This window comes from Geotrypetes seraphini, chromosome 10 (genome assembly GCF_902459505.1).
Source record: "Geotrypetes seraphini chromosome 10, aGeoSer1.1, whole genome shotgun sequence".
NCBI lineage: Eukaryota > Metazoa > Chordata > Amphibia > Gymnophiona > Dermophiidae > Geotrypetes > Geotrypetes seraphini.
Window position 1 is genome coordinate 38,895,420 of NC_047093.1, and position 23,697 is coordinate 38,919,116.

The window sequence follows — 23,697 nt, forward strand, 5'->3', positions numbered from 1 at the left end:
TTCAAATGGTAATTTTAATGTAAAATATACATATCTGTTTACTTTTGAACATGTGGACCCCTTTTTTGAGGAAGTTGTGTTGGTTGCCTGTTGAAAAAGGAGCCAATTTAAATTACTACTAATTTTTCATTTGGGACTTTACCATAATTCATCTTTTTATGTGCTATCGAGACATTACATTTTGGGGCTGATTCTATAAGTGGCGCCCGAAACAGCAGGCACCTAGAAAAATGGAGACTGCCACACTTCAATCATATCCAGATACCACTTAGGGGAAGATCCTCAAAACTTTAACATGGTTGTTAAACCGGTTCCAGCCGGTTTATTTAAAGCTTTTATACCGCTAACTAATGACTATGAAGTCATTTCAGAGTGGTTTGCATGAGCAGCTTTGATGGACATATGAACATTAACTTCAGTAATAATGGAACAGTACATGAGTTACAATATGGAAGTGTGTGGCACAGTGGTTAGAGCTATAGCCTTAGCACCCTGAGGTTGTGGGTTCAAATCCCATGCTGCTCCTTGTGACCCTGGGCAAGTCACTTAATTCCCCATTGCCCCAGGTACATTAGATAGAGTGTGAACCTACTAAGACAGATAGGGAAAAATACTTGAGTACCTGAATGTACACCACTTAGGGCTCCTTTTATCAAGCTGCACTAGCGGTTTAACACGCGTAATACCGCACGCTAGCCGCTACTGCCTCCCTTAAGCAGGCGGTAGTTTTTAGGCCAGCACGGGGGTTAACACGTGATGAAACACCGCACACGTTAACCCCGATAGCGCGGCTTCATAAAAGGAGCCCTTAGTCTATAAGTGGTATATAAATATTAAAATAAATAAATATATGAACTATAGACAAAGGTAACAGTGCACTGCTGGAGTTATGCACAAATGATTAGCATTCATATATTTTAGTGGCAAATTATCAAAAAGCTTACCTTGATCTTTTCCGAGCTTCTTATCCAATCTCTGACTTTGCCATGCAAACATATTACAACAAGGTCATTAATATTTAAAGGAGCACTCCAGGCGATTCTCTAACCTCGCTGTCCTACATTTATGAGCAAAATTTTCCAGCAGTTCTGAGCTGTCATAGCCTTTCTTTCTGGTCAGTGCCTGAGCACTGATTGGCTCAGGCTTTGACAGGAAAGTGAGGCTAGACAGCTCCGACCTGCCAGAAAATTTTGCTGCAGCTGAGCAAACCACCCTCACCCCTTGACATCCTGGGCCAATCAGAGCCTTAGGCCCCTCCACAGATGCATTGGAGAAGTGCCTTAAGGGTTGCATGGCAGCAGGAGGGAGTGGGCATCTCTCCTGCTGCCGGGGGGGTTCCAAGGCAGTGGGGGGAATTGGCATCTCTCCTGCTGCCGGGGGGGGGGGGGATCGGGGGTTGTTGCATGGTGATAGGAGGGAGTGGGCATCTATCCTATTGCTGGGGGGGGGGGTGCTCGACATCAGCACCTGGAGGGAGTGGGCATGCATTCCTCCTGCTGATCTTCTGTCCCAGATTACCATCAAAATTGAGTCTGTATTGAAACAGATGAATTTTTGGATGCAGCAATTTAAACTTAAACTCAACTCTGATAAAATAAAGTTCTTCATGGCATCACCTTGTAAAATTTCTCATGAACCCTCCATCAGTATAAATTCAACATCGTACGTAATCCATCCAACGATTAAAATACTAGGAGTCGTTCTGGATCAGCATCTCACCATGAAAAATCAGACAGATGCAGTGGTACGCAAAAGTTATTTTACTTTATGGAAACTGCAAACAATTAGACCATATTTTGAATTTGCTGCTTTTAGACTTTTGGTTCAATCATTATTATTAAGGGCTCCTTTAATCAAGCTGCGGTAGGGGTTTAAGGTGCGGAATACCGCGCATTAAACCGCCTGCCGTGCTAGTCGCTAAGTTGTTTGGCTTGCTGCGGGGTTTAGCGCATGATGAAATGTCCAACGCGCTAATCCTGCTAGCGCACCTTGATAAAAGGAGCCCTAAGTCTTCTTGATTACTGCAATATTGTCTATCTGACAATCACTAAGAAAGAGCTGGCGAGATTACTACTGATACAGAACACAGCGGTCAGATTGATCTATGGTCTGAAAAAGTATGACCATGTTACGCTGTTTTATTGTGTGTTGCATTGGTTACCAGTAGAGGCCTGGGTACTGTTTAAGCTGGATTTCTTTTGTTATAAGGCTCTATATGGCACAGCTCCTCTCTATTTGGTTAATAGATTTTTCATAGCTTCACACAAACATAGCAGAAAAACTCTTGCTTTGTTTAATTTTCCCTCTGTACAGGAATGCAAAAGTAAGAAATTTTTTAATCACTCTAGCATTTCAGGCAGCTTCCCACGACAAAGAATTTCTATCATTGTTGCTTATAGCTTATTCTTATAAACATTTTATAACATAGCTGAAAACTTATCTCTTTTCTTAGTATCTGGCTAATTAACTCATTCTTATTTCCTAGACTATGTTTACCGTTTATAATCTTTTGTAAACCGCGTTGAACTTACGGTTACGCGGTTAATAAGCACAATGTTATGTTATGTTGGTTTCTTTTTGCACGTTTATTCTGCGCATGTACCGACTGCTATCACCAGCGATCACCACATGCAAATTTAGCAATCCTTCATGAATCTCTTTTGCATGTGCAGTTTTTTTAAAGAATGACTCACCTTTTTTAAATCGTTACAGTAGCGTCCACAACAGCTGCCCACTGGATTTTACTGTGAACATTTGAAAAGCTTCCCTTAGAGAATCACAGCTACCAGCACCTAACGATGATTTAGGCACTGGTAATATAGGCCAGAATTTTAAAGGCCTACATTTCCAGCGCCTAGGTTCATTGCGTAATCTTGCCTAGCGGCGCTTAATGACACCCAAGGCCAATTCTGCCCCTAAACATGCCTACTTAGGTGGGCGACATCACTAAGTACCCGGGCGTTAGCAGTGCCTAGATTTTTGAAAAATTGTTTTTTAATCAGCTTTTAATGGCGCGATCAATTATCGTGCCACTTACAGCCAATTAATAATTAAGTTAGGTGCCAATAGGCACAATCTAGGCACCTGCCAGCAAATAACTTTAGGCGGCCCTTACAAAAATTCCCTCTTTAAGTATACTGTACTTGTACACTTCAAGTGCCCTAGTATCAATACCTGAGACTTAAACAAACAAGGACTGGCACATTTTCAATCACAGGCTCTAGTGAATTGAAATAAACTGCCCTTGAACCAGGGGCAACGAAGAATGTGTCTGCTTCCAAACTGATGTTGAAATGTGACCTGCTTGACCAAACCTATGACCTATTTGAAGTGCCCACTGTCTAAACTGATGATGTTGCTGTTAACAGATTTTGATGCGAATGTTTTAATTATGTATATTGTTATGTTCTCCAACTTGGATAAAAGTGGGCTATAAATAACTAACAAACAAATGCAATCAATGGGCTCCATATTTTATTAAATACATTACTAAAACCTAAGCATTCTGCATTTATTCTTTCATACTTATATGTATTACACACACTCGCCCACCAGAATGAGTAATTAAGTCTGTCATGACATTTCCAGTTTTTCGTGATCATTTGAACTGCTATTGCTGTCAAGATCAATAATATAATGATTGTTTGGTTTGGGGGGGGGTTTCCTCGTAGATCTCCTTACACATCCAGGGTGGGGGAAGGGAAGGGAGGGATATTTTGAGAATTTATACTATATAAATATAATATTGGTAATAATTAATATGAGTTAACATGTTATAATAAGAGAAAGAGGGGGAAAATGGTTATTTTCTTTTTTAATTGTATATTAAGATGCATTTTATTCAAACTTTTAATGTTATATTATCTGTAATGCACTGTTAATGACTTGAAATTCAATAAAGATTTATTAAAAAACAAAAAAATAACTAACAAACATACATAAGAGGGCAATATTTAAACTTCATCACCCTGCAATGTAGACACACACACAGAATATACATGCAGAGCTTGATTTTATGACAGAAGCCTATGGAAGAAGTCCAAAAAAGTATTTCCATCAAGCCTATTTTATAAAGGTAACATGACCTCCTGTGTGTCTTTATCAAGTAGACTCCCAGAACTATCCCGATAGTTCAGTATAGTACTTCTAAGAATTCAGAGATTTTCACAAAACCATTTTCAAGTACACTAGAGGGCGTCACAGGAAAATTTATCCAGTCCAAATGAACCAAACATTTCCACTTCCATGGGCTATTTCAAAGTCAGTGCTCATTTTATGGCACATTCTCTTAGGATATTAGGGATTATGCAGGAATGATCTAGGATACTCTGCTGCAGATTCAAGTATGCATGAATAATCTTAAGACTGCTGAATACATAGGCTTTAAAGTAGCATGATACGATTTTAATTTTTAAACAGGCTGGATATTTATGAGCAATAACATTCAGGCCTCTAATGTAACCGACTATAAGCAAATTTGGCCATCTATGATAGGTTAAAAACTGCAGTCCTGGAAGCCATCCAGATGGGGGATCTGCACACTGGCGCAGAAAATAAGGGAGTCTCTGTTATGTTTTTCAGAGAACATAAACTTCAGGTCAAAATGTATTTCTAGAACCAACCCTGTGTCTGAACTGAAATCTCACACTTAGCCCCATGCCCCAAGTCTTTCCCAGTCATATGGGAAAACACTCTCCAGGGATTCAAGACAAAGTTAGACAAGTTTCTGCTGAACCGGAACGTACACAGGTAGGGTTAGTCTCAGTTAGGGCGCTGGTCTTTGACCAGAGGGCCGCCGTGTGAGCAGACTGCTGGGCACGATGGACCACTGGTCTGATCCAGCAGCAGCAATTCTTATATTCTTATGTTCTTTTCAATTCTGGGGTGATGGGGTGATTTGGGTTTTTTTCTTATAATCACAGATGTTGGAAAAAAATTATACATAAGGAGACTAGACCGATTCCTCTCTGGGGATACAATAATTCTCACAGGATGAAATTTATCATGGGAAATAAAATGGTGAAAAAATGCATCAGCTTCAAAAATGGGACAGATTGGATTGGACGGTTCAGAGAAATAAGCTATGCAACAAAGTGGCCCAATGCATTTCTATTAGAGAAGCAGTTTCAATTTATGTAGCATCGAAAATTTGAGCACACTTAATACTGAGCAAGTTCCTTGAGACTGTGTCCAGTGGGGGGTAATTTGTTGGGTTAGCATCCCCAATCATTTTGAAAAGTTGGCTCCTATGTAAAGTAAAATATGACAGGGAATTGCTCCTTTCATTTTATGGCCATGCCCCATCCATGATCACAGCCAAATACAGTTGTGTAGATCCATCCTCCTCTCCAAGATGCGGAATAATGTTGTAGCTATGGAGATCCCATTCAGGTTATGACCCCTCATGCAGGTTTTCTGATACTAGCTTAGGAGGTCCTGCTCTAGAGTTTTCTGGACACTTTATTTAGGGAAACATGGCATTCACAGTCATCTTTAACTTGGATATAGTACATAGTTTCTTTTGGTTATTCTTCAAATTATGGCTTTTTTTATTTCTTTGAAAACAAAAACAAAAACTGTGGATACAGGTGTTCTGGAGATAATTTATTAAACACCGACATATAAAACCATGAAAATTCAATTTAAAAAGTACAATGATAAAAAAATACAGTGATAAAAATCCAACCGGACCCTACACGGTCCTTGTTTCAGTGAACACGCCTTCCTCAGGGGTCCAATGGTTTGTAAACTCACATATAAAGAATTGGACTGAAAACAGCCTATTGTCTTTAAACCTGTGAGCAAAGAACACCGCAGACAAGCTGAAATAGCAAAAAAAATGCTAAGAACATTGTACTTTTTAAATTGAATTTTCATGGTTTTATATGTCGGTGTTTAATAAATTATCTCCAGAACACCTGTATCCACAGTTTTTGTTTTCATTGGTGGATTGTTTTCACTGTGGATCGTTGCGTCTCCCCATTTTTCTTTGTTTTTCTATTTCTTTTTCATCTGTGATCTTATAACAGTGTGATAGATTAGAATATTGATTTTTGTGCATATTTAAAGCTGGGTCAAGGATATTAACAAATACAATGATGTACATTTATACTTTCTGCCTCAAGCAGAAATATTAGGTGACTAATTTGCAGTGTAGACAGAACAAATCCTGAAACTTTGTAAGGTAAACACTATTATCTAGTTCTACCATCTTTGAATCAAACTTTATTGTTTAAACATGGAATAATCTACATCCATTACTGTCTGAATTACTTGAGCACTCACTTGCTCGAGACAGTAATATGAATTTGGTAATAATGGTAATGCATGTCTTTATTGTAGCTCTGTACCATGGAGGTGAGAATATACTGTATATATATCTAAAGTACCAGCAATAAGTGAATAATTAAAATGCTAAGTAGAGCTTCCTGAAGTGCATCAATTGTTTTCATGAGCTGCAGTATTTTCCCTTTAATGTTCAGCAGCATCATTCCCTGTTATTTTTTCGGATTTATGTATATTGTGTTCTAATTTCCTTTTAGTTTAATTTATCCGTTGATCATTCTGTACATTCAACATTGCATGCTAGTAGAAAACTAATCTTGTCTCCTTCCCAAGGTTATGATACAATGTCTGTAGCCCAATCAAGTGAAAACAAATGAACTAAACAAAATTAAAACACAAAAGGATAATTCCCTTTCTCCCTCTTTGATACTGTTAGGTAAGTCAGCACAAATAGAAATCAAATGTGCTCTCATATAACAGAATTGCCGGTTCTTGTACAACCCCTCTTAATTCCGGGACCAGTGGGTTTATGCATCCCTTGTTGCCAGGCACTGTAGGAAGTCTCAGTTGATTTAAGTCTTAACTCTTCCCTCTGCTAGCATATCTTGGAGCATGCCCCTTGGACACCAGTCAGACACCAGAGAGCTCTAAGATGGACCTTCATAAGACACCCTGGAGCATCTCTGTCCTGAACTCTTAATTCCTCGCTACTTTGTTGGCAAATTTCACATACCTTATGCCAAAAAGAAGGGGGAAAACTCAGGCTGCTGTCCATTGGGGTGTGGTACCTCCTTCAGATCAGAAAAAGATAACCAGATTTGTCCAGGCTCAGCAAGTAGGCAAACTGACTGCACCGTACTCGGGGAAGAGCCCACTCTTCAGGAATGAAGTTTCATTCAGCTCTTCTGGTCCAGAGTTGCCCTCAAATCAACATGGAATATCCGAGGATACAGTACAATTGGCTACGGGAGCAGCTTTGCTGGCTGCAACTGGGGGCAGCTATCCCTCAGCTCTTTCCCTGCATATGGATTACAATCACAAATGAAAGTTGTTTCAACCCCGATTCTCAGAGAGGTAAAGGCAGCTCGAGATGAGAGATTGGGAGTACCCATTAAACTTGTTAGACCTTCTAAAATTACATTATAGGTGATTTGGTCTGCAATGGAATCTCTCTACAATGTCTGCTCTGGGATTTCACCACCTGTTCTGCAGAACTCTAGCAGACTGCAGAAATTAGAGGAAAAGCATACTGGTCTCTAATATTAATAATGAAATACAAGATTTAGGGAATTAAGTTCAACAAAATATACAACAATAAGTTGCTCTTGCCTAGGACAAGAATATATATCAGAAAATTGAGAAGTTTGGCAGTTTTACCAGGCATTTGAACCCGAGAGCATTGAATTTTCCCCCAATGTTGACTGTATCAGCCAAAGACCTATTTTATAGGTTTTTGAAAGAGCATTTTCAGTATGCCGACTCTGCTCCCCTCCCTCTGCATAGGATTCACCACATTCCTGGATGGTGTAGAAGCAATCAGCCACCACAACTGAAGTTTCAATTGCTGATGTCTCTTAGCCTAAATTTAACTGAAAATTTTGAGAGCTCTTTAGATTAAGTAACATCTAGGCGAACGCCAACAGTTTCCTTTGTATTTTCACAAGGCACAAGTGCTTTATTTTGGTTTTTCGCAAACCTGAATGTACTTTCCTAGAAGAGAGAATTTCTATCTTCTCTGATGTTTCAAGATGAATACAGAATAAGAGAAAGAAGTTCCTCTAATTATGTCCACAAGTTCTTGTTTTAGATGCAAAATTTCAGCCGAGGTCTCCTTGCAAATATTTTTGTTGTTGTTGGAAAACAATTCATGTTTTTTTATGATCCTTTAAAGTTACATTTTTTTATTGGAGGGAAAAGGAACAGTGAAAACTAATGAATAACTTTAAATTCTATTGATAATATCTCTGGACTTTAAAGTTACTGAGCTTGTTAAGTACCACTTTTTTTTCTTTCCTGATATTTTATCCTCCTCTAGTAAGGAAGGATTAGGTTCTTACCTAGATAACCCTCTTTCCTGTAAAGCAGCATACAATTCCTTATGTATGAGTTAAGCATCCCAACTCGCAAGTTGCTTGCAGAAGACATCATTTTCTTCTCTCCACCTCCCTATCTCTATGGGCAGCGCCCCCTCCCCTCAGTCTGTACCAAAGCAAGTGAGAACCCCTAGGAAAGGAAATGCAAACACGGGTGGTGGTGGCTTGGGGAACTCCCTGCTCCAGATAAGTTCAATCTGCTCTGCAGTAGTAAACATTAATAAACAACTACCCAACAAGGCAACAAATAACGGTGGAAAAAGCAGCCACCTACTTGTGTGCAACTGGCACTAACACTTGTACAGCTCTTAGCAAAACAAAATGTACCGATACTGACCTTGGCACTAATATGCACATATTTGAAGGACTCTGTTTCTCTTCCTTGGCTGCCTCGAGTCAAGATACTGGATACTCTTCCTAGCCTACAAGTTAACGAGGGCATAACAGGCATCTGATATGGCAAGGCATAAGGAATCGTATGCTGTTCTTCAAACAGCATAAAATTCCTTACTGATGGTATGTATCAGAGCAATCCCTTGAGTCTAGGGTGGGGCAGATAAGCCTGCGACCAGCACAGAGGACCCGAAAGCCCTGTCCATTTTTGCGGTCACGTCCACTCTGTAAATATGAAAAGCAGACCGTGTGCTGCCCTACAAATTTCATCAGGCGACACTGCCATGGACTGTGCCCAGGAAGAAGCCACACTTCTGGTAGAGTGAGTTTTCATGGCAATTGGAGACTGCTTGACACAGCCATTGTACGGCGAGGAAACAGCCATGTGGATCCATTGGGAAATGTAAAATTTAGAGGTTCGTCTTCCCCCAACAGCTAGAACTGGTGAAGACAAATAGGTGATCTGACAGGCGGAAATCATTTGTCACTTCAAATACTCTCTTGACATCCAGCAACTTCAATTTTCTAACCTGTTTCTTCTTGCCTGTGGGTTGAAATGCAGAAAGCTGCACTTCCTGATTGACATGGAATGCCAAAACCACCTTCAGCAAAAAAGAAGGCATGATACACAAGGAACACCCTTGCTCTGTGAATCTGAAGAAAGGCTCTCTGCAAGATAATGCCTGCAGTTTGGCCAATCTTCTAGCCAAAGTGATCACGACTAAGATGACTGTCTTCACGATAAGATCCATGAGAGACTCCTCCAACATCGGCTCATACAGTACTTTAGTGAGAGCCCATAATACATTTTGAGATTTCACGTAAGGACTGGCTGCCATACTAGAAGGCGGAGCCAGAGAGCTCTCTTCAAGAACCGAGAACATTTGAATGAGAGGCCAAAGATTTGATGTTCACTCAAGCTCTGTAACACGAAAGACCAGCTATTGGAATCTTTAGAGATCCTGCTGCCAGGCCCTTCTCTAACTGTCCTGTAAAAACAACCATACCTCAAAAATGGTACTGAGTTTCTACACTTTTGCATAGGCCACTACATTCACAGGTTTCTTCAATTATAGAACAGTTATGATAACCATATTTGAATAGTCTGTTCTTGCTAAGGCTGCGTGCTCATGCCATAAGCCCAAAGTATTTCGGATTCTCTAGGACTATGGGACCCTATAACAGAAGATCCTGGTGCCAATTAGTACCCAATTATTGGCTCTAATTGGCTCATTAGCCAATTTAATTATGCATATATCTTGAATCAGTGTCATATATACATTCTGGGGCATAGGGACAGAGCAGAGTCAGGACATCTGGAATTTATTTTGATAGTGGCACAGATATAATACTGTTCTAAGTTATCCAGATTGCTGACAAGTTCTAGTGCTGACCACCTTATTTATATATTCATCACCTGCCACTATCTAGAGAGTGGCACTGATTAACCAAATATTTTTAAGTGGCACAGCTTGCATTAAAAAAAACCAAAACAAACTGACCATAGTGGCTGAATGTCAACCTGATTTATATTAAAAGTATTTAAATGAACAGATCTGACATTTTAAAAACAGGCAATTTAAGCTTACATACCTTATCACGTCAGGTTCTGTGCCTTCATTTTTATAAGATGCCTGAAGCTGCCTTTCTCTGGTCAGAAGATCATCCACTAAATTTTGCCTACGATCTCCCTCAAGCTGTGTTCTATCAGCATAAGTTAAGGCAAAACAGGAAATGAGAATTTCACACATACAATATTGGTTCGATTATAAGTCTACTCTAAATATAAAATCTTCTTATATTCAGGCCGATATGGTACCATCCAATTGTTTCCACCAGGGAACTGGACTGTGTCTCAGGTACTTTCTTTGAAGCCACCAGGCCTCCTTAGATTGATGGACATGCTTGGTATAATTATAAAATGAGATAAGAATTCTGATACATGTAATTTCACAAAATACATGTCTTACAAACAGGTAAGTATAAAATAATCATATCTGAAAAATGAAAAGAAAATTTTAATTCTGAAATACAGATTTATTTAATCATGGGATGGGATATCAGTGGTTCACTAACTGGTAAACTATTTGTTCAAAAGCAATTGAATTGACAATAGCTTTTTCCAAGCTGTGTCATATTCTTCCCTACACAGTTATGTATTACTTGGCTTCTGTGATGGAGAAAAATATGGACGGAGCATGGCAAATTGGGATGGGGTTTTTTGTGTTAAGATTAGCAGATGCCCCTAGTTTTTGAGGCTGACCCTGAATTTGCATGCTTATCTCAGACTAGTCAGTATCAGAATTCAATAGCCCTCAACTCCATCTTTCACTATTGGAAGGAGAATGTGCTGGATGCTTGCATCTGTGACAGCATGGAAAAATTACAGCAGTGGTGCCACATGAGTTAAATTCTTTGTGCAGCCAGAGATGGAGGAAGATCAAATACCAGTAAAAGAGGGATGATGTAAGTAAAATAAACTGGAGGGGCTCCAACCATGAGAACAGCAGGATCCACCCTCAACTCATGGTAGCAAGAGCAAGTCAAAAGAGGCAGCAGTGGATAACAGGGAGGAGTAGCAAAGCAGCAAGATCTGTCCACCCTAGCTTGCAACCAATGAAAAATTTTTAAGCTGCATTACTCAATGGTTTTCTACTGCATATTTATGCTTTTGGGTTTTGTTTTGGCTCTTTCCTCCAGTTTAGACAAAAATATTGCATGGATTTTAGAGCTAAAATCTTCAGTTGCAATTATGCAGGGAATTTTCCCTTATTTGAACAGACCTAACCTCAGTCTAGTCATTGCAACAACAATCCTGGGAGCAAGGCACCAGTGCTTTTTCTGGAACCTTGTAATCACGGGCCCTAAATCCAGCCACTGGGTATCATTGTTAACACTGAACTTGACTCCTTTCCCTGTCTCTATCCACAGCCCCAATCAATTCAGAATGCAGAAAATCTAAGAATCAAACTGCAAACTTTCAACATGGCAATGCACAACTGCTGAGAGAGTCATATTATGTTTTATGATACCAAAATATTTATCCAAAGGGAATAGTGACCTCTAACCATATCACTCTGAACCTTTGATATTAAACAAGAAGATATATTTTTATCTATTACAACTGTAAGCTGTTTTTTATGATGTCATAAAATAAACTTTAAAATTATAAATATATATTTCCTCTAAGGATAATAGATTTTTTTAACAAATTACTGTTGCTAGTTAATATTCAATTAAACAAGCTGAAATTAATGCAATTAATATCCAATTCATCAAGCTATGCAAATCTTCATCTGTCTTCAGTTCACTTTTTAAACAGTATTAAATTAGTATTTATAGAACCATCAGAAGCGGCACCCCAACTGCACAAAGTAGAAACTCGAGGGGCTATCTTGCCGCTAGCACTTCCTCATAGGCTCTTATACTAATTTCTCAAAGTTGCTAATAAATTAGTGAGGTTTATAATATGTTTTGATTCTTTTTAAATAATTTCACCAACATATTTTTAATCCCGGTTCGAATAATACGATTCCAGGAACAGTTAGCCACCAACTGTTCCTGGAATCGTATTACTCGAACTGGGATTAAAAAGATAAGTTGAAGAAATTATTTAAAAAGAATCAAAACATATTATAAACCTCACTAATTTATTAGCAACTTTGCAGATGATACGAAGCTATACAGAGTAGTGAGGACGCAGAGGGATTGTGAGAATCTGCAACGTGACATAACCACGCTCGAGAAATGGGCAGCGACATGGCAAATGAGGTTCAATGTGGATAAGTGTAAGGTAATGCATGTTGGTATCAAAAATCCCACACACGAATACAAGATGTCCGGGGCAGTACTAGGAGAGACCTCCCAGGAAAGAGACCTGGGAGTACTGGTCGACAAGTCAATGAGGCCGTCTGCACAATGCGCAGCGGCAGCGAAAAGGGCGAACAGAATGCTAGGAATGATTAAGAAGGGGATCACGAACAGATCAGAGAGGGTTATCATGACACTGTACCGGGCTATGGTACGCCCTCACCTAGAATACTGCGTCCAGCACTGGTCGCCATACATGAAGAAGAACATGGTACTACTCAAAAGGGTCCAGAGAAGAATGACTAAAATGGTTAAGGGTTTGGGGGAGTTGCCGTACGGTGAGAGATTAGAGAAACTGGGTCTGTTCTCCCTTGAAAAGAGGAGACTGAGAGGAGACATGATCGAAACATTCAAGATAATGAAGGGAATAGACTTAGTAGATAAAGACAGGTTGTTCACCCTCTCCAAGGTAGAGAGAACGAGAGGGCACTCTCTGAAGTTAAAAGGGGAAAGATTCCGTATGAACGTAAGGAAGTTCTTCTTCACCCAAAGAGTGGTGGAGAACTGGAATGCTCTCCCGGAGTCTGTTATAAGGGAAAACACGCTCCAGGGATTCAAGACAAGGTTGGACAAGTTCTTGCTGAACCAGAATGAACGCAGGTAGGGCTGGTCTCAGTTAGGGCACATGTCTTCGACCTGGGGCCCGCCGCGTGAGCGGACTGCTGGGCACGATGGACCACTGGTCTGACCCAGCAGCGGCAATTCTTATGTTCTTAAAACATATTATAAACCTCATTAATTTATTAGCAACTTTGAGAAATTAGTATAAGAGCCTATGAGGAAGTGCTAGCGGCAAGATAGCCCCTCGAGTTTCTACTTTGTGCAGTTGGGGTGCCACTTCTGATGGTTCTATAAATACTAATTTAATACTGTTTAAAAAGTGAACTGAAGACAGATGAAGATTTGCATAGCTTGATGAACTGGCTAGTTAATATTCGGCATATAAACCGTTGAGCGCAATTGACAATGGCTAGGCACCATTTATTGAATCATGACTAACAGCACCTAAGTGGTCTTAAGTGCCAGTAGACATTGAAACCTTAGGCGCATTCCCATTTATACCAGGGTTTTCTTGGCCTAAATGAGTGTGACTAAGTTAGGTACCTACCAGCACCTAAGTCAAACCATGCCCAAAATCCACCCGTAACCATGCCTACTTTCTGATAGGCAACTCATAGTAGACGCTTATCAGATAATTTTTTTTTGGTGTTGTTTTTTTAATAGCACTAATTAAGCTAAATTGAATAATTAAGTTAGGTGCCTTGATTGGCTAGGTCAGGGGTGGGCAACTCCGATCCTTGAGGGCCAGAATCCAGTTAGGTTTTCAGGATTTCCCCAATGAATATGCATGAGATCTATTTGCATGCACTGCTTTCAATGCATATTCATAGGAGAAATCCTGAAAACCCAACTGGATTCCAGCCCTCGAGGACCGGAGTTGCCCACCCCTGGGCTAGGCGCACCGATTTAGGCAACAACTAAGAAACTTGCACTGTATGATGCCACAGGTTCAAAGCTATTGACTCTGTAAAATCACTATTCCACTCAACCCAGTCTTTGGGGCACATCTAGCCAGCCAGATTTTTAGTACATCCCCACTGAATATGCAAGAGAGCAGTAAGCAAATCTCTCATATGCATATTCAGTACAGATAGCTTAAAAACTTGACTGATTCTCAAAGGTTTAATTTTTAGGCACCTTGGCAACTAGGATTTGTCAAGCCTTGCTGTAAGTAACACCCTCTCCCCCCACGCTATCTGATTGGTGCTGCTGAAAATATTACTGACTAGTGTCGAGGCTGTATGTGGGCAGAGTGCAGGTGGAGACAAAGTTTATCTGGTTACCACCAATATTTAGACCGCTAATAGGATAACTATCTGAATAAAGTTAGGATAGAAAAATTGCCATTAACTTTATCTGGCTATTTATCCAGGTTAAGTAGCATGGAATCTGGCTACTATTTGGGACTCCACCATGGGCTGGTGACCTGGATTTGCTATCCAATTAGTTATCCGGGTTAAGAGCACGGAATCTGGTTACTATTTGGGACTCCACCATGGGCTGGTGACCTGGATTCGCTATCCAGTTAGTTATCTGGGTTAAGAGCATGGAATCTGGCTACTATTTGGGACTCCACCATGGGCTGGTGACCTGAATTGGCTATCCACTTAATTATCCAGGTTAAGAGCACAGCATCTTGCTACCATTTGGGACTTTGCCACATACTTGTGACCTGGATTAGCTTTTAGAAACAGGACTCTGAACTAGATGGATCTTCAGGCTGACCCAGTGAGACAACTCCTATGTTCTTATCACAGTTATCTGGATAATGCCAGTGCTGCTCACTATTCAGATAGTGGCAATGAATATATGGATTCCATTTAAACACTATTTAAACTGTACTGCTTAAATAGTGTCCCAATACCTCTTTAAAATAGTACTCGAGGCTACATGAGAATACTTCTGCTATGACATATTGTATCTTTTCAAGCTCAAAGCAAAGTAATTAGTTTTGGTGGACAGAAAGCTTACCACACATTTTTAAGAGAATGCAGAAAGGCTGCGATAGCATTTACAAGCAAGGATACATCTGGCGTGTTGATACAGCTCTCAGCAATGAATCTTTCAGATGTTCGATCTTTTCTTTGAGATTCTGTAAGAGGTTTCTTATTACCATACTCACCTGAAAGAAGGAGGGAGGGGGACAAAACCAGACACAATCGTATGAATATTTGAATGCACATCAGACAAGTGTCTGTATACCTGAATGCACCACAGCTACAAAATGCATACACAACATTGTCCAAGGGAAGATTATGAGGACAATTTCCTAAAAAGGTAAATAAACTACTGTATATCTCCCATCCTCCTCTAGTCTGCTTTAATCATTCCCATCATAAGTAATTCCATAATCCCTTATTACTTCTGTTTGTCTGTCTTAATTAGATTGTAAGCTCTGTTAAGCAGGGACTGTCTCATGTGTACAGTGTATAGCGCTATATAAATGATACAGCGCTATATAAATGATAAGTAATAGTAGTAACTGCCTAATGTAGGCTATGTGTATAATATTATGTGCATATTGGACACAGAATTTTATAAGAACCTATAAAGTTTATGTGCAGAAATGGTTTTAATTAATTCTACCCTATACTTTTTTTAATGTATTTATTCAATTTTCTAGACTGTTCTCCCAAGGGAGCTCAGAACAATTTACATGAATTTATTCCCTGTCCCAATGAGCTAACAATCTATCTAAAACATCCATAATGCAACATGTCTTAAAATTGCACAAAAAAGCACAGAGAAACTATTAGACCAATGGTTCTTAACATGGCCAGAGGCAAGAACAGTTAGGTTATTAGGACATCTTCCATCAATAAGCATGAGATAAATTTGCACACAAATCCCTCTTATACATATTTAGACTCATGAAAGTCGCCTAAAAAAATATTCACTGCAGAAAAACAAATTCTACTGCTCTTGGAGGAAAAATGCTCATCTACAAAACAGCTGACCAATCGGATGTGTAGTGTTCAGTCTTGAGCTCTTGTTATGACATCAAACAATCCAACGTGTTTTTGGACCTTAAGCACAGTAAAAAAAAAAAAATCACCCAAACTGTTCTAAATGCAAACTCATCTCTTGTACCAACAAACACTGATGCAACACAGCTGACGAGATTCCATGAAGAAATGTGTATGTTTTCACAACATGTACACAGCATGACTAAAGTCAGTAAATTTCTGTAGCACTGTATTGATCTTATGTAACATGTTTTGCATGGAAGGAAAATATGAAATTCATAGCACACCAGCAACAGTAATATGCGGTCACTGAACTGCTGACCTTCCCCCCACCCCCCATGGCTACCTTTCATGAACAATAAGGTTAAGAGAAAATGTGCTATTTCAAAAACTGCTGAAATATTCAGACCCAAACTGCTTATAAAGTATGAAGATTCCAGAAAGGATGTAATGCTGAAAGTGAAGTTCATATGTTTCCAAAAAAGCTTTATTCAGCTGGAAAATAATTTAAATAGTTAAGAATATAACAAAAAAAATGGAACATACAATAAAACAAAAAGTTTATTAGCAATACAAAAAAACCACATGGTTTTTTGTTTGTTTTTAGACCAATGAATGATATTGGAACTGATCAAGCATAGACTCTTTAGTGTCTGCTTTCATGGCTTCTGAAGTTTTTTCCCTTCTTTAAAACTGATTTATGAATGTGAATTTAATTTTTAGCCACAGATCTTTTGTGGATTTTTGTTAAGGAAAAATATCTTACTAGCTTGATTGCCAGAACTTGTGGCAGTCAATCAGCTAATGGCTCTGCACAGACAGGAGTGAAGGAAAGTCGCTCCTGCTGCGGTTCACAGCTGGACCACCAGGGATACTAAAGGTAAGCGGGAGAGGCAGGCGAGAGGTAAAAATTCTTAGAATCGGCTGGGACAGGAGGATGGAGGGATCTGACAACTGGCTGGAAAATCTTTAAGCCTGTAATGGGAGTAACCAAGGCAAAAAGGAGCAGGCTACTTCAAACAACTGAGTGAATTAAATTGAATCAGGTTGGGCAGACTGGATGGACCATTCGGGTCTTTATCTGCCGTCATCTACTATGTTACTATGTAATAAAGAGAGGGCTGGTCGTATGGAATCCTCCAGGGACTAACACAGTGTATCGCAAACTATGTGCCACGGCACACTAGTGTGCCTCCTGAGATTCCAAGTGTGCCTCGGCTCACAAAGAAGGAAGAGAAGCGCCAGCCAGCTGACTTGCCTCTCACTGCATATCTCCCTGGACTCCTGCCTTCCGCATCTTCTCCATACCCCTGGAACAGCAGCGGCAGCTCAGTGTGCTTTTAACTTGACCACAGAGCTGCCGTGAGGATTAATTTAGATGCAGTTTTCATCAACAGCCTCGGGGCCTTTCACCCATTTCAATGATGCGACTTCCTCTTTTGAAAGAGGAAGTCCCATCATTGTAATGGGTCAGCCTAGCAAAGGCCCCGAGGCTGTTGATGAAAACCGCGTCTAAATTAATCCTCGCAGCAGCTCTGTGGCCAAATTAAAAGCACACTGAACTGCCACTAGACAGGAGAAGTATTGCTTGGCAGGGGAGGAGAGAAAGGGAAGGGAGAAGGGGTACTGCTGGACACGGGGGGGGGGGGAAGAAGAGGTGCTGCTGGACAAGGGGCAGGGAAAGGTAAGGGAGAAGAGGTACTGCTGGACCTGGCAGAAGGGGAGGGAAAGTAAAGTTGCTACACATTGGAGGGGAGGGTGAGATAGTGGATGAGGAGAGAGCATATTAGCTGTGAGTGGGGTTGGGGGGAGGGAAGGAAGGAAAATTGTTACAGGAGGAGTGAGAGTGATGAGAGGGAGAAATGGTGCATGGGGAGAGAACATGAGTTGGGGAGTGGGAAATAAGGATGTCACTCGAGGGAAGAGGCAAGAAGAGAGAGAAAGTGTGGAAGAGGCAGAAAGGGTTGGACTCATGGAGAGGGCAAGATGGATGGGGAGGACGGGAAGGATAAATGTCACACTCGGGGGGAAGGGGGAGAGGGCAGAGAGTGAAAAGTTGGACTCATGCAGGGAGAGAGAGATGTTGGTTTGGGGAGGGAAGGAGGACCAGAGATGCATGCAGGAGGAAGAGAAAAAAAAAAAGTTAGACTGGTAGAAAGGAGGGAGAAATGTTGGACTGGGAGGGGGGCCAGGAAGGGAAAGAGAAATGTTACATTAGGGGGAGGAGGAGAGATGATTAATAATAATAATAATAATAACAGTTTATATACCACAATACCGTGAAGTTCTATGCGGTTTACAAAGATTAAACAAAGGTACAAATTGATTGACTTTAAGAGGGGAGGAAGAAAGAGGGTTAATAGCACAGGAAATCCATTTTTGAGGAGAGAGTGATCAATAGAACAAGTTAATCGCTATAGAGGGGAGAGAGAAGAGAGGATCAGTTGTCTAGATACTTTAGGAACAGGTGTGTTTTCAGACGTTTCCTAAATTCCTCATAAGTAGTGGGCGAAAGGAAGAGAGAGATATCAAACCAGGGAAGGGAAGGGTAGGAGGGGAGTCTGGTAGTGCTATAGAAATAATAATAGTAGTAGTAGAAGATGAGAGAGATGCCAGATTATGGGAAGGAGAGGAGAGAGATGCCAGACTGGGAAGGGGGGAAAGGAAGGAGAGAGATGTCAGACCACTGGGGGGTTGGGAAAGAGAGAGATGTTAGACCATGGAAATAGGGAGGGAAGGAGAGAGAGATAGGAAGGGAAGGTAAGACATGGAAAAGTAGATTTTGAGAAGAAAGTAGACAAATTGAAAAATTGAATGTCAACTTAATGCCAAAGATGGATGCAAAATAGAACAAAACACACAAAAAACCCTCTCATCAATACTGAGCAAGTTTCTCAAATAATATCTTCATATAACATTTAAAGGCTTTTAAATATTTAATGTGCTCATAAGCTCTTCAGCAAGGCGCCACAGCAGTGGTACAATGTCGCTGGAAAGGTGCTTGAATTTAATCATAACACATTGGATGGAGCAAGGATACTTGCTTCTACTGGAGTGGCAAATGTTATAGCTCTACAAAAGTTGTTTAACAGTAGACCACTTATCTGAAAAGGTCAGTTCACGACTCCAACACAGTCTGTTTTGCTACGCTACATCAGGAAGCCGGAAGGATGAGCTTTTTATACTGATTTTATTTGCAGTGTGCAGTGCCTGAGTCCTTTGGTCTACACACTTGATGTTGAAAAAAAGACGCCATCCAATGTGTTATGATTAAAATTCAAGCACCTTTTCAGCGACATTGTACCGCTGCTGTGGCGCCTTGCTGAAGAGCTTATGAGCACATTTAAATATTTAAAAGCCTTTAAATGTTATATGAAGATACTATTTGAGAAAATTGCCCAGTATTGATGAGAGGGGATTTTTTGTGTTTTGGTCTATTTTGAAAGTATTGCCCCAAGTGGACTGTAATTTAAAATCCCCGGTCTGTTTGAAAGATGGATGCAAGGCAGAAAGTGGATAAGAAGGCACTATAAACATAGTTAAAAGCACAGAAAAATAAAGTCATCAGACAACAAAGATAAGGAAAATGATTTTATTTTCAATTGAAATGAATCAGTTTTGAGAATTTATATCTGCTGTGTATATTGTGTGCATATGAAAAATGAATGGAAAAAATTGAATTACAATTAGTAATGGGGATGGGGCTTGGGAGGTCTGTGGTTAGGGGGTACTCAGTTGTTATTTGTTAGACTTCCCTGCTGGCATGTCCTACTGGCAGTTCAGGGCCTGTCTGGAGGGCCTCTGCGCATGCATGGATGTCAACGTGATGATGATGTCACGCATGTGCGCGATGTCATCACAGCGACATCCGTGCACTTCTGGGTGCCTTGAGCCGTGGCCACTACCTTTAGTGTGCCCCGACTCGAGAAAGTTTGAGAGACTGGACTAACAGAAAGAAGATTATCAAAAGGTATAAACCTAATCTTCCATTCTGTTACGTCCCTTCTGGATTCCATATACTAGGTGATGTACCAAAGCTACGGTAGCTAGGGAGGGACAAAAGAGCCTGCCCTCAAACCCAAGGTCCCAAAAATGGCATCAGAATGTGCTGCCACAACAACTTGGTAAAACCAGGCAAAGGTATGAAGAGAGGACCAAGAGACTGCCCTGCAAATTTCATCAGGATGAATCATGCGAGATGCCCCCAATGACACAGCCACACTTCATTGAATGCCGCAAGCAACGGAAGACACGGAAATGGCCATTCTAATCCATCAAATGATCGAGGACTTGAATGCTGGTCTACCATGGTGAAGCACAGCAGTAAAAACAAAAAAGGTGATCAGACAGCCTGAACTCAATCATCGTTTCCAAATAAAGGAGCAAGATCCTCCGAACATCCTAATTGCAGAAGATCTGATCTGTGCACTCCGAACCTATTGGATGAAATGCTGGCAACCTAACCTCCCAATTGATTTGGAAAGCCGAGACCACCTGCAGCAAGGAAGGAAGGTACAGTACTGAGAAAAACACCTATGTACGAAAAACAGAGATAAGGGTCCCTGCACGAAAGAGCAGAAACTCCAAAATACACCGTGTTGAGACAACGGTGACCCAAAAAACCATATTTCAAAGGGGGCCTCACCAAGGCTCTGTCAAACGACGTTAAGATTCCACAAAGAGAAAGGAAGACGCAAGGGAGGATGCAGATAGCAGTAAGCAAACTAGCACCTCAGCGCACTTGAAAACATTCAAAGCCTGTAATCTGAACTTTCAGGGAGGCCACTGACTTCTGTCTAAACCCTCCAGAAGGAAAGCCAGGACTACCGAACTGGGAGCCTTCTCAGCACTCCATTGAGAGAAAGCCTACCAGGCTGTGGCAGAAGAAGCCATAGTAGAGGGAACTTTGAGTGCAAAAAGAATTAAAAAAAAAAAACTACCTTCAAATGACCACTCATCATCAAGGCTGAGCATTCAAGTGCCATGCTGTAAGATTAAAAACACTGAGGGTTCTCTATGAACACTGGTCCCTTACAGAGAAGATATTGATGAAAAGGGAACAGGAGCTTCATGTCCCACCAAAGACGTACGAGAACTGCATACCAAGGGTGGTGATGCCAATTTGAAGCCACTAAAGGCACAAGCCAGGATGTGTCGCTGCCCAGTGGATGACCCAACCAACCAGAGGCCCTGGAGGGAACATCATACAGGAACTCGTAAGTCAGCCAGGATCAAACCAAGGCAACAGGCCCTAGCTTCTGCACTGTTCATCGACCAAAAGGTGCCCGGCCTTCAAGATCTCTGCCGAAGCCATCAAGACCCTCCGGGGCTAATCTCAACTCTTGTAAGAGCAGACAGAACGGCTCCAGCAAAAGGAACATGCTCCTAGGACCAGGAACTGTTGGCGAAGGTAGACTGCCAGAATTTTGTCGACTCCGGTCCCATGGGATGCTGAGCAAGACAGAAGAAGTGGACTGCCGATCTTTGTGGCCCAAGAGAGAGAGAACTAGGGCTCCCTCATGAAGTACATATGCCACTACCATAGTGTCACAGAAACTTGCGTCGCAGGTCTTTCTGAAAGGGCTGGAGAGCAAGTAGTGCCAGCTGAATTTCCGAAGCTCCAGACAAAAGGTCAACCAATGTTGCATTCCAGTAGTCCACTACCCCTGAATGGAGTGGGCCCCACAATAAGCCCACAACCCAACAGGCTGGCATCCGTGCTAAGAGTTATCCACTCAGAAACCTGAATAAGCTAGCCCTGACCGAGAGCCAACCCCTGAAGCCTCCAGCTCAAATTGCTGCTATCTGGCTCTGTCTAGGAGAGCGGCCTCTGAAAGGAGAAAAACTCAGCGGAGGTCATTAAGATAGGAGGGACTCCCATCAAGGCCGCATGGTCACATTGGCCCAGTCCACTTTCAAGCTATACTGCCTTCAGCTTGAGGCAGATTTAACACCCCCTCTGGCACAGGAGCCCTGAGCTACAGCTTGGGCTTCCATCCCCTTATACCAGCCCAATAAAAAGATTATGTCATCTGTTATGGTTTGAAAACTTTTGCTGCTTAGCCCCTCCCACCATTCAGATTTTGCATTAGATCTGGGGGCAGAGGGGAATATGAACAGGCAACACAGTGCTGATTCTCACTGAAAGCCCATGAGGCTTCAGCAACATGCAAGCAGAAAACATATGCAATCTGAACTGGAAGGTAGACTTCAGGAGAAAGGAGGCTTTTTAATGTTCTTATATTTCTTTTGTTAACCTTAGATTTATTTTCTGTATTGTTAAGTACTCATTTTCTGGATGATTTTCTTAACAGAAAGAGTTATTTCCATGTAAATCATTTGAAATTACGATAAATAAAATTTAAAAAAAAAAAAAACAACCAACCACCAAATAGCAGGTGAAATTGAGTGCAGATCCTTTCAACAGAGTAATTTTCAAAAGGGAAAATGCATGTATAACTTGCCTTTCAAAAACTAATATGTTACAGATATATCCAACACACAAGCTATACAGCCTCATAAAATTATCCTCCAAATCACATTATCACACATAATACACAACCAGAAAGTCAATTTGACAGATGAATATTAAACACTAAATAGCACCACTAAGACCCAACACAATCATATGCAAGCTCTATTTTTATCTGAAAAAGAAGCCAACATAACTAATAAATAATGGCCAAAAAAACCTCCTGGCCCATCTGGTTATCCTTGAATCCATAGCTGGCAACTAGGATGTAATCTCCTATAAGATTTCTCCTCATCAAGGACAGACTGGGTTCTCTTTTCTTTTAATTTTCCTTGTTTCTCTTTTTCAAAACCACCATCCTTGGTAGAAAAGCAAGATCCCCACTTAATTCCCTCCTTTACCCACCTTTCCCATATCTAAACCAGAAAGCCCATCAATACTGAAGTGGCCATTACCAGAATATTTAGGCTTTATGTTCCCTATGTAGCCTGCCAGACACACCCAGCCAAGTAAACAGCTAGTACAGATGTGGGCTCAACGATCCAACAGTTTGGTGACAATGAGACATTGTACTGCCACTAATACTACATACAGCTTGTTTATTTTAGATGTTAAATTGAACAAAGAAAACTTTTAAAATGTCATATAGTCATAGGGGATACCATTTGAAAACATCCTCTACTAAGCTCACACTGTGTTTCAAAAGGCTGATGGCAACCAATTATCATCCTAGCCTCCAATAAAGACTGTCAAGGGGGAAAAAAACTCACAATTAGCCTTCTGAATCTAATGAGAACATAAAAAGCTGCATAAACATCTGTGCAAACACACTCACAAGTCGAAGCTAGAAAAGAAATTTGCTTTTCACCAAAAGTATTACAACAAATAAGAGGCCTTATAAAAAAATATAGTACCTTAGCTGGATTTTCCCCTCGTCGCTGACATCGGTTGCGTTCATGGATTTTTTCTGCAATGTCTTGTGCAAGTTGACAAGTGGCATCATACATCGACAGCCTGCACAAAAAATATTATTCTTAGTGAAAAAGAATGTTTCCAG

General features: G+C 40.8%; 1 protein-coding gene across 4 annotated transcripts in view; it reads right to left on the reverse strand.

Annotated features, from left to right (window-relative positions):
* The window catches only part of STX8 (syntaxin 8), a 244,489-nt gene that overhangs the window by 201,141 nt on the left and 19,651 nt on the right, over positions 1-23,697 (reverse strand). For all 4 annotated transcript variants that reach the window (XM_033961948.1, XM_033961949.1, XM_033961946.1 and 1 more), the window contains 3 exons: positions 23,555-23,654; positions 15,230-15,324; positions 10,365-10,475 (listed from right to left, as the gene is read on the reverse strand). In XM_033961948.1, the coding sequence (XP_033817839.1) occupies positions 10,365-10,475; positions 15,230-15,324; positions 23,555-23,654 (306 nt within the window). The remainder of the gene's footprint in view (positions 1-10,364; positions 10,476-15,229; positions 15,325-23,554; positions 23,655-23,697) is intronic.